The 12,578-nt window shown below is 38.5% G+C and overlaps 1 protein-coding gene across 2 annotated transcripts in view; it reads right to left on the bottom strand.

Moving 5' to 3' along the window:
• SRGAP1 (SLIT-ROBO Rho GTPase activating protein 1) overlaps positions 1-12,578 on the bottom strand; it is a 137,631-nt gene that overhangs the window by 33,131 nt on the left and 91,922 nt on the right. For both annotated transcript variants that reach the window (XM_027721196.2, XM_027721197.2), the window contains exons 7-11: positions 9,051-9,272; positions 8,173-8,274; positions 6,495-6,692; positions 6,291-6,375; positions 2,168-2,195 (exon numbers count right to left, since the gene is read on the bottom strand). In XM_027721196.2, coding sequence (XP_027576997.1) covers positions 2,168-2,195; positions 6,291-6,375; positions 6,495-6,692; positions 8,173-8,274; positions 9,051-9,272 — 635 coding nt within the window. The remainder of the gene's footprint in view (positions 1-2,167; positions 2,196-6,290; positions 6,376-6,494; positions 6,693-8,172; positions 8,275-9,050; positions 9,273-12,578) is intronic.

Consider the following 12,578-nt stretch of genomic DNA (forward strand, 5'->3'; position numbering starts at 1 on the left):
ATGACATTCTTTATGAATCCCTGTTTTGTGGTTTTACCACATACATTTATTCCAAACACTGCACAATCGGAATGGCCTTTTTTGTTGTGGTCATTCATAAAATGTGCAGCAACCACTGGAATTCATCCTGCCAGCCGTGGCAGAACAAAGGCCACTCAAAGAACCTCTTATCAAGCTGAAAAGTTGCTTCATGCTGAAAAAACTTCAAATGCAAATTAAAGCTGCTCATCACACTCCTAAGATGCTTCAAAACCAAACTGTCTGCATTTTCAAGTAGAGCCAGGAAGGTTAAATAGCTTTAGTCCTCCACGCCCAACCATCAACAACTTCACACACGAAAAAACCCACCTTGCTAATTAGCTAAAGGAATTAAAAGAATATCAACTTGAAACAAATAAATAAAAGCAGCATAACACAAAAATAAAAAGAAATGGAAGAACACACAAAACTTTGGTCTGCAAAATGTTTATCTAGTGTGTTACACATGTTATGACTACAACTGAAAGAGATTACATGAAATAAATATTGTTCTCTAGGTCACAAACTATTTTGGGAATGTCATGCCAGCAGCTTACTTAGTTCCTATGCACCAGCAGTCCAATGTTTCTATAGGTTTTTTGGGAATTAGCAAAAAATCAAATGTTTTTGGAGAACCAGTGAGGAACAATAAGGCACAGGGCATTCAGTGGTGGAACTTTGGTCTGTTGGAGTACTATCTGCTGTTTTAAATTCATCTTTAAAGATATCTCTTCCCTTCTACAATTTAACTTTGACCTTGAACAACATTTCTGTTTGCATGTCTCACATACTGGAAACTTAACTGAACCTTGGGGCAATAGGCAGGTCCCAGCCAGAGCCCAGGAGCTGGTGCTGAGGAATGCATTGGCAGCCTCTACTCCTCAGAATTTATTTCTCTAAATGACCAGCTGTCATTTAGAGAAGATATGACGTAAGATGGATTCAAGCTGCTCCCCCATTTAACTAAGATAAAATCATTGCCTAAGTCCTCCATCTTCTTTCAGCTGCTTGCACAGTAGGGAATTTAGGATGATGTGAGTCTGATGAATCGCCTGCTCTGGAGTCAAGAAATAAGGTTTTTCTTATTAGACATAAATTTGTTGATTTCCGTGCATTCCTGGAATGGTAGCATCTGGGAGCAGAGTTACAGTTGTCAGAATTAATGCCAGCAATTGGGAAGAATGCTCTGATTTGTTACTGCTTTTCAACTGATGTCATGTAATGAAAGTAGGTGAGCGAGTCCAACTTTACAGAGCTAGAAAACATCATGGAGTGGTAGGAGAAAACCTTGCGTAAAGTCTGTAGGGATGCCCCCAGGAACATGGGGACCAGACAAGATGGTTCTTGTCCAGGAAGCAAAAAGGAGAAAGAGAAGGCATTGAGCAAGGCATGGAAAGGGAAGGGAGGAGTGAGACCAAGAAAGCTGGGCTGGATGTTCCTGCTGTCACCTGGACACACTGCCTGTAGCAGTGATACATACAACTGGCAGCTGCAAATCCAAACAGTTGCCACGGCCCCCCACAGTCTCATACCCTGAGGGCTGCAGTGCTCATCTGGGTTTGTATCTGGAGGTGGCTTCAAAGGTATGGCACTACACAACTGAAAAAGTATGTGCAGCACAAAGCAGGGAGCTCTAACACTGTATCTATTCTCCTCTGTGAATATACAGACCCATTTAAGCATCAAACACATGGATGCTGGGGGAGGCAGGTATTCGTGCCCAGAGCTAGGTTACCAAAGACATAGCCTATTGCCTAAACTGATCTTCCTATCAGGTTCTTCTGCATCCTGACCAAGTGAATCACAAACTGTGAGAGGCAAGGATCTCTGACAACTCGTACCAAAGTGACCCCTGCAGCTTCCAAATTTGACATGTGATTCACAATTATTTTTAAGGATCTCCCAGCTTGTCACACCCTTGACACTGGCCTAAGCTGCTCACAAGAATGAGGAAGATGAACAGTCTGGTCCTTTATCCATCAGCATGCTGAAACAGGAATGCCGAAAGTTAAAACACACATGGTCTGTACATAATTTATGTAACAACAGCAACAATGTTATAAACCCTTACAAAGTTAGTCTAATATCTGTAATTTCTAGATTTTACCTTATTTTTAACCCTAAACCAAGTCAGATAAAAATATCTTACCTTGTTGTCATGTATTCAGTTCTGTGACCTACAAAAGTTCAACAAACAGGAAACAATCATTTGTACATTTTAGGGAGAAATTTTTATATCTAAATTACACTTAGGTAATTATTTTTGACCCTAACTTTCATGTTACCAGCAAAAGATATACGATTACATAACAAACAGTTATCTACTATCTTCACAGTTCCATTTAAAATACAAACACAACCCATGTTATGGAACAACTTTTAAGAAGCCTGCCCACAGATTAAAGAGTCACTTGATACTGTAAATAATTTCAAGTAAAATTCCAAACAATGTCTATTGTTCGTGCTCATGTGTTTTAGTGGCTAAATCAGTATGGAAATAGAGCTGCGCCAAGATCAGATAACATCTGCCCCTGTGCCTTGTGCCTAAACCTGGTCAGTGCTGAAAATACAGGGCTCTAGATACCAGTAGCTATTGAAAAGTCTCTCCTCTCTTTTGTCTGTGCATTGCAGGAAAAAAGTACAACGCTACCACTGAGAAACACCACAGAGAAGAACTGCAGGGAACTGTAAAGAAGCAAATACCATATTCCAGAAAGGTTCCCGCATAATCTTTGCAGATCAACAGACCAGTAAGTCAGGCATATGCATCATGTCAATTCATCATAATGAAAAGCAAAATAATGAAACAGAACAAAGGCCATGGTACGATGAGTTCCAATGAGCCCAGTTTTGACAAAGGGAGATTGTGCCCTATCAATTTATTAGAAATCTTTGAACATGACAGTAAAATACTGGATAAAGGAGAATCAGTTCAATTAATTTACTTAGACTTTGAAAGGCCCCTGATAACTTTCTTCCCAAGAGGTGACTAAAGCAACTAAACAATCATGGATCAAGTGGCAAAATATTCTCACTGATCAAAAACCAGGGAAGAAAAGGGAAACTGAGTGGACTTAAATGGTCTCTTTTCATCATGGCAAAAAATGTAACAGCCATTTACTCATTAGGACCACTTATGCAATCCGTGAGACATTTATTAATGCCTTGGAGAAATCATAAGGAGGCAGAACATTGTGCAGATGATTGAAATACTTCGGTAACAAGTCTTGACAAAACTGTGAAGCCCTTCAAAAGACTTAAAGACTACAAAGTGGCAAATGAAATTCACTATTAACAGGTTCAAGTAAGGTATTAGGGAAGAATTAAACACCTATGCAGTGAACAGAACTACAGATATGACTCTGAAAATCACTCTGAGCATCACTTGGGCTAGGTCTAAGTACATTGCTCAATTCAAAAGTAACACCAGAAAAAGCTTGTCAGACTCCAGAAAGAATGAAAACCAGTGATATGAAAAACATTATATTATGTGCCAACGTCCAGATGCACCCAAAGTACTGCACAGTACTGAAAACCCTAATTTGAAAATATATTTTGCAGTACCAGAAGAGTGTGGATCCCATGAAGGTGGCACAAAGAATAAGCTCTGGGAAAAATCTCTGATATTAAGACATGTAAATCTTGTTGCCATCCATTTTAGATAGGTGAAAAAGAGAGATGAAAGAAGAGTATGAAATATAACCTATCATAGAAAAAGAGTAAAAAAAGTATCTGGGCCACAGAGGCAATTTCTTTTACAACTCATTGTTTGCTTTCTTGCATTTCCCTTTGCTTTGTTGATTTGTTCTTTCAATAGATGAGGGTTAGGGTTAGGATTAATAAGAGTATCAGTGTGCTTCCTATGTTTAGTATCAATTTCATTTGAGCATTTCTCATTTACTTTCCAAGTTTGTAGATGCAGACTCAGCACAGAGCATTCCATCTATCTCTGCTGTGCAGATCATGAATATATATCTGCTGTGTCCATAAACAGCAGCAGACTGTAGCAGGCAGGTGATAAACTGGAACAGAAGCCAAATGCTATCAATGTTGTGGACACCAGATGGGAATCTGGATTTATTCAGCCTATGTCCTTACACTATATAGGTTTGAATAAAAGCAAGAAAGGGTGCCAAAGGAAAACTTACAGTTCAGACAATCATCTCCTTCTCCCCCCATTCTCCCCTGCATTATTTAACACAGCACACTGTTATTTGTCTGCAGTCTTGCTGACATGAAAATTCCCAGAAAAGGCAGTTTGAGGGGAGCAGGGGAGCAGTTCACTTCCAACAAATTCATTTCTATATTAGCTACAGCAATAACATTCCTAATATCACTGTAATTTGATCCTTTCAATCATCCATATTCAAGGAACTTTCAGAATCCAAGTCCTCCTTCCCAGGCATGTGCACTGTAATGCAGGATATGCCTCAACTGAAGGGAGTACTTGAACTTTTTCACCTGCAAAAACGATGGCTTTTGCTCCAAATATCAATTTTGAATGTAAATGTGTATGTTTGGGGTACTATTTGTATGTGCTACGCAATGATGATGGGACAACAAATATGTGCCAAAACATGGGCAACATGGGTTGACTACTTGGAGGTTACAGCTGGTGGGTAGAAGGGATCTCTTCAAACACAACTATCCAAGCATGCCTGAGGAGCATGGCAGAATAGCCCAAACCCTAATGGCAATCTATCATTTAGATAACCCTGCTGAGAAGTTTTTCTTTAGTTTCCTTTCAAATAATTCTTTCCTTATTTTTTTCCAACACGTATTAGGCAACAGATTGTTTCCTTTGATCTTTCTCCCGTTCACTTTCTTTTTCCAAATACATTTTCTATGAGCTTTCAGAGGAGAAATTTCCCCTTTTTTTGACTGACATCAGCTGCACATTGTTTTGTATAAACTGCTCAATGTACGCATTCAAAATAAAAATCCTATTAAACGAAAACTTCCATGAGAAAGAAGATAACATAATTAGTTGTCTAAAACCAGCTACCATCTTCTACAGTCCAGCCTTGCAAGAAAATGCTGCTTATTTTCTACCCCCAACCTCAGTCACTCTCTGGACAGGGGCTTTGTTTGGGCCACAGCCACTGAACTGCTAATGGCTCTTTAGGCAACTCCACAACTGGATTTGTGAACTAGGCTTTTGCATTAAAAGCAAGAAGAGATGTGATTAACAACAGATACGTGGAAGTAAAAAGAAAATAAATGGATACATCTTTTAGAGACACTCTCTAGAGGACAGGTCTCCTTTCTTGAGTCTAAACTTTAAATTACAGTCCTTAACCTTCAGGAGAGGATTTTTACTCTTTGTGGTGTGATCTCACTTCCTCTCAAGTCTGTAACACTGTGGGGCTAGCCCTCAAGGCTTGTACTGCAATTCCCCTTTTCCCTTTGGTCCAAGAGGAAGTGCCTGTTGGGAGGGCTGGAGCTGTGCATAGTGCCTGATTACTGCCCTAATTCAGCTTTATTTCATTTGATCGTGGATGTTTGCTGACTTGGTTTAAATTTTAAGATGTATTTTTAAAAACTGTGGAGAGTGTTCAGGACAATGGATAATTCTCTGCTATCGTAATTTGTAATGCAATAATTTTATATGCAGTAATGATAATCAGCAGTTATAGAGCTATTCAGTTAGTTTTCATTAATTTCAGTTTACAATATGCAAATACTTGGTAGAAAATCAACATTAAGTCCACAAGAATCTCCCTTCTGACATCAGTGAGATCAGGATTTCACTTTTTATCTTCCATAAATGCTCCACTGAGTTTTTAGGTTGCAAGGACATTCATGTCCATGTGTTAGAAATGCTGCATTAGAGCGTCCATTATAAGTGATGCATCCTGGATAATTCTGTACGCTTAAAAAATATCATTGTCCCCCAACTCTTAAAAAAACCTCAAGTCAACAGAAATCATTAGGATGCAAAAGTACATTTTTCACAGCTCTTAAATCAGCCTGCAGAGACTGTGTCAGTTCTCCTTTCAGACACGAGATTTTTCATTCAACAATTCTGTTTCCAAATATACTCACTTGTCTAAACATCTGTGCAGCGGAAATAAGGATCTGCTGAAGAAATAAAACCGATTTCTTGTGTGTACTCTTACCACTGCACCAAAACTATGACTGGTAAAAATCAAATCTATGTTTACTGGACAATTAAGCTTTAAGTTCCGTAATTCTTTTCCTGCGTACCTTTAGCATTCCAGTGGGCACTGTATAGTCTGGAATCACTTTACAGTTTATCGTGTGATATTTACCTTCTCCGAGTGTTCTCTGCAGCAAGTCATGTTTTGCCTGAAGTTTTGTGATGAGATTACTACCTTCCAGATATTCTCTGAATTTCTGTAGAGATGCAGATAAATCTATTACTATGTATGACATATATATTCTGGGAACTTCTGCATAATGTTTACTTCAGGTGTTTGGTCTGTATCACATGAATGAGGAAGCAACCAACATACCATGAAATAGAATTGCTCTGTTTCCTGCTGGTTAGCTCTTCTTTTTGCAATGCTAGGCTTACTCAAGTATGTCTCAGAGACTGTTGACTTCACAGACTCTGTTGAGCGACTGTGCTGGAAACACTCTGACACATCATAATCTTCAATGGTGACCATATCTTGTATTGTCTGAAGGGTAGCCTCTGTTGTTTTCTTAACCTGGTATTAAAAAGCACAATTTGCCAAATGCAATATAAATATATATATAGAACAGCTTAGAAGATAAATATATATAAGGAGCAGCTTGGAAGGGAAGCTTATTACTCATGGTAATTCTCTGGCACATTCCCTTCAAACAAACTGGTGTGTAAATGTGAAAAGTCACTATAACAGCTATCTAAGTAACAGAAGAATGACATGATTAGGTTTCCTGTCTAGTTCTCTGTTTTGCCATGGTCCCACAAATACAAACATATACTTGTGTTGGCTTTGTAGTGCACTCAAACATTTGTTTCCTGAAATTGGAATTGAAACCTGACATGATTTGATTATGAACCCTAATCTGGGAGGCAATAGAGACAACACAGAACTTTGGAGGTCAGCTCTCCTAAATGTGGTGAATGTGTTATATTGAATGTGTACATTCAGGGATCTGGCTGCCAGAACAACACATTCTTCCAAGAAAAAAAAAATCTGTTACCCTATTCTGTGAAGTGCTATCATGAGGAGCACAGCAATGTTTAGACTGCATAAGTGGAATACATAGCTGAAAGACAGTGCTGGAGCAAGAACAATTTACATCAGCCTCACAGCACTTCCTATGACCTGTGGAGCACCCCTATGCCCTTGCACTTCACTGAAAGAAATAATCTTTCTCCTTCCTTTTGTCTTTGTTACCTTGAGATACTTTCTGAATGCAGGTGTTTTTTTTTAAAGACTACTGTACATGTGTCATGGACATTAACACTTTGTTACAGACATTCAACATATAACCTAAAATGAGAAAAACTGGCATCCTGAAAACTTATCAGTAAAGTACATGAAGAAATTAAATTAGTCCTACGTTTTCATTTAGGAACATAATTAAACTGAAGAACTTCAACAATGCCTTAACTATGCTAAAAGTGTGGTTTATTCCCACTGGGAGACCTTTCTTTGTTGCCAGAGCAGGAGAAAGAGAACAGCACAATTTTTTCGTATTTTACAAAAAAAATGCATTTTATTTTGCCAGGTGAGCTGTTCCCATCACAGGCATTCATTACTTGTGTTTATAAATAGCTGTAGCTGAGAGCATAAGAGATTTTGACTCAGCTACCACAAAAGACAGTTCAAATTCCTTTGTACTACAGAAGTAGCAATTTGAGGACTGGACAGAGAGTGGTCCCAGAAGACAATAACTGTTCTCAGTGGCTTTCTGCCACAAGAATTAAAAAATATGTGCTCTAACAAGTTTACACTGAAGCATCTGCAAAACACAGAACTCAGTAATGTGAATGTATGGACAGGTAAAAAATGAAATTTTCAAACCTCTATAAAATCTACTTTAGCATATTTGTCAGTATTTGATTTTTAAAAATAAAACTGCTTATACAGATTAGAGCTATTTCAGGGTCATTTATGCGCTTCTGACAAGGTAGAAAACACCACACCTTCCTGAAAATGGTGTTCAATGCTTAGCTCTTGTAGACATAGGTCTTACCTCCTCATTTTCGATTTTGAGTGTAGCCAATCGTGACTGTAGTTGTTGATACCTAAGCATAAGCTCTGCTTGCACAGGTTGCTGGGCAGTGACCTGGCAAACCTAACAAAGAATCAAAAAGAGGTGTAAGATGCAAGTAATTAAAAAAACCAGCCAATAGTCTTTGGTTGCTCTCCTTAAAACAAGGTGGATTCCTACTGAAGCTATTAAAACTTCATAAAGTAGACAAAACGTGTCCATCTAAATTTAAAGTATTTGTGTGTTACAAGGTGTGGAACTACATACCACATCTTATGACTACAGAGCACAGCCTTGTTGTATGGCTGTTCTGTATCGCTTCTCTATCACACAGAAACACAAACCCTGGAGTTACCTTCAGAAAAAAACATGTACACAGGTGATTCTGCATTCTGCTTTGCTACAGGCCTTTGGTGTAGCAGACGGGGCACAGCCGGGGTACTCTGTATGCTTGAGATCTCCAGATGATAAAATGGGGGAGGAAGAAGGGGAAAAAGGCTGCATTGCAGCATGAATAATTTGCAGCAGCTCTGCAGCTGCTCTCAAATAGCACCCACAAACTCTGTTCTGAGTGAGGCAGGTAGTAAAGTCATAAAGTCACTCCTTACACTGCTGCTGGCTGAGCAGTGGTTCACCAGCAAATTCACATCCATGTTATTATGTGTGATACAGAATATAATAACATAGCAGTTTTTACATGAGAACTTTGAAGAAACAGACAGTGCTGCCAGTTTTGCAAAATGTTATTGCTGATCCACTGGCTTTTGGGTAGCAATAGCAGCTTTTTGTTATGTGTAAAAGGGGATAAATTCTCTATCCTGGTATACAGTCACCGTGGGGATACTTGTCAGCGTACAGACCTCATCACCCATATGAGACTGGAACTCAAATTTCATTGGTGGACAAAAAGCAGTGGGGTACATTTCCATGAATCTCTGCTTGTCACTTCGTGGCTCCAAGCTGTCAACTGCATTTTCAATGATGTCTAATCCCTCATGCCTGGAAGTTTCAAGGTTATACTCTGCAGAAAGGTATGTTCTTAGGGCTCTGTTCAGACTAGCGTGGTATCCAAGATCGCAACACTAAAAAAAATCCCAAAAAAACAATAAAAGGAAAAGAAAACAAATTTAAAAGGAGGAACACCATTCCAATATCCCAATCCTGAAATTATCATTAAAATTTTCTGTCCTAAAATTTTTCTGTCTCTGAAGCATTTAACAAAATATCTTCTAAATTAAAATACACTATGGGGGTCAAGACAGTAAATATTTAGTATCTTCATTCTGTTGCAAAGACTGAAGAACAGTTTTAGAAAAGAGATCAAATGTACATGTATGACAGTTTCCTTATCAGATACAGACATGCAGGTACTGTATTTACATGGAAAAGGTCTGGGATTCCACACACAAGTGGACTTTTTAGTATTAATATCATTTGTAAGCCTCAAATCATATATTTAAACTCACCCCGACATAACTCTATCATCTAAGTTAATGCGAGCACCAAATTGAACACAAAGCAACTCCTGCTTACCATGTCTTTGTCCAAACAAAAAACTCCACAAATGACTTGAGGATAAGCAATCCATCTAAAATGCTTTCTGATGCAACAAGAATGGTTTTATATCCTTTCCCCTGATAGTGAACATGCATTTAATGTAAACATGCTATTTCCCATGCTCATACAGAGCCAGCAATGTACATCACATTACTAAATGCAGGAAGCCATAATTTATGTCTTTCTTTTTTTCTACAAAATGGAATGTAATTGAAACCTAACTAGTAAAACTTGAAGTTGTGTTTGTTCTTGAATTTTAAACATCCTCAGTTTGCATTATTCATGTTTGGTTAATATTTTAGAGAACAGCTGAATATATTTTAAAAATGTCACATCGGTAGCAAATCAACGGATTGTTTCCTTAATGTTTTCCCAACATCACACAGTAAATATCCTCAGTGTCTGCTCAGTGAGCCTCCAGGTAAGGGAATATGTATTGCAAACCTCTCTGACACCTCAACAATGGCAATGTCAGTCTGCTAAGAGTTGCATACAAAGTAATGCTCTTTATTTGGTGGACAAGTGAGTTTTGTCCCAGAGGCCAGTGCCTGGCCAGGGCAGTCAGAGAACACTCTGCTTTAGGGCATCCCTCAGCCCCCAGCCACTCATCCTGGGTGTCCACCCGCAGGCTGAAATCATCTGTCCCTGCAGGACTCGCAAGTTAACATATGGAGTTGGGTAAAGAAGCAATTTGAATTCAGTCCACTGTATGCATATATGCACTGTTTATATGAGTACCTCCCTCACAGCTATCACAAACCCTTAGGAGTCGTGGGATCACATCCCCTCTCTTTCTTCTTACTTATTTGAAAAAGGAGAGAAAAAGATAGAGAGGGAGACAGAGACACAGAGGTACACACTGCATGGGAAAGAGCTTTCAATCTATTTACCATACCAAAACCCGTGTGCAGAAGGGAAAGAAACCCTTCACACCTTGCCTTAGGTGCCATAATGACTAGTGATCAAACTGCTCTCTGAAATCCAACAACAGAAAGCTGTTTTATTCAAACAAAGCTTCCAGAAAGACTAAGCTTTCAGTCCTAGCAAGTACTCCAGGTAGTGACTGCAGACGGGGCAGTGGATCTCCAAAAATCAGTTGCTGAAAATGAACAAAAGATGTCATGTTCAATCAAACACACATGTTAACCTCTCTCTTTTGCACTTATACACTGGAAATTTGTGTTACATTTACTAAAACAGCCACCCAACTTTTATACTAAAGTGCATCCAAATTTCAAAGACCTCCAGCCTAAAAATATGGTTTCTAAAAGGAAAAGTCCCTTGGTGTTTTTCTCTTGTTCTATGTCAAATCAGATCTCATATTTAATTCACTATCATGGATGAAAAAGACAGACTAAAAGTGCTGATAAGAAAGTGAATTGGGACAGCTGTTTCATTTCATGTGCATTACTTTCAGAGAAACCTCATGGAAGATTAAACTGAAAGGAAATTAGAAATAGAGGGCAATGCCAGGTTTAGCATTGCCAACTATCCATGTGTTACAAAACCATAGCCTGAATTTTGGCTCTAGTGGATTAATCTGAGTATTACTAGAAAGCTTATTGATTTACAATTAGAGCTGTGTGGGTTTCTGATGCAGCTTTTTTGCAAGCTGGAATATAATATTGCAGCCTTTATGCTGTGACTTAACTTCATTGTTTAACTCTTAAGATACTCAGTCACTATCTCCACGATCATCTTTAGCAAGTGATGATAGCTGAACAGGGTAACAAATACAGCCTCTCAGACAATAAGAAGGATTCTTCAAGAGAAGCATAGCATCCTGCCAGACTAAGGCATTTTCTTGCAATGCCAGTGCCAGCAGAGCAAACAAGAATTAAATGCAGAACCTGAACTAGTGCTATGTGACCAGTGGCTCTCTGAATGGAATTAAAAACATATGAATTTGGAATTTTGCTTCAATGACTTCTGTAAAAATAGAATTTGTATGAGTAAAGTTATTTTTAAAAGCAAAACTAAACAGACATCACAACTCTTACTTCTGCCAGACTATAGTCCACTTTCTCCAAAGTTTGAAGGTGGAGATCATTTTAACAGGGGAATGGCTCTGTCACAGTATCAACTCAGAGCTATGCAGAACGAAACATACTGTTTTAATCTGCTAGTACTAGTGACGGTTTAGAAAGAGACTTGTCTATAATGGAAACAGCACATTACTGAGGCTAAAAATTTAAGGTACTGCCACTAAACTGCCACCCTCACCATCCTCTCTGACCATGCTTGGAAAAATTAATCACCAACCTTTCTGCAAAAAAATATACTTGTATGCATACTCACACACAGATATGCATGCAAATTTACATGATTTTCAGGAAAAATCTGTAGATTTGTAAAGCTCAAGTGAGCAACCACACCGTTAGCCAAAATAAATATGTCTTAGAGGTTCACTAATCAGCACACCAAGGGTAGAGCCAGGATGGCTAACGAGATCTGCTGTCTATCTATGGGCTAGAGATACGAGATGTCAGTTGCGCAGTATGACATGAAGATGAAAAATAAGAGAATGAAGTCATAGACTATGAGTTTGATTGCATTTCTGGATTCATAAAGAGCCTTGGTTGGGTGAAGTGGAGGGAGATGAGTGATACATTCGGGATATGTATGAAAAATTAATTTTGGAATTTGCATTTTATTCTTATTTAGAATTAAATCGGAAGCAGTCTCAAGAGCATTTCCTGCCTTTATTGCACCCCAGAGTATATTTAGGCTTGAACAAAACAAACTGCAGTGCTTAGCACAGAGCTTCAACCAAACCAAGCTGCTCTTCATTTAATTTCAATTCATTTCAGGAATAGTAATAAAATTCTAAT

Source organism: Pipra filicauda, unplaced genomic scaffold (genome assembly GCF_003945595.2).
Source record: "Pipra filicauda isolate LSUMZ 115617 unplaced genomic scaffold, ASM394559v2 scaffold247_size1415610_pilon, whole genome shotgun sequence".
NCBI lineage: Eukaryota > Metazoa > Chordata > Aves > Passeriformes > Pipridae > Pipra > Pipra filicauda.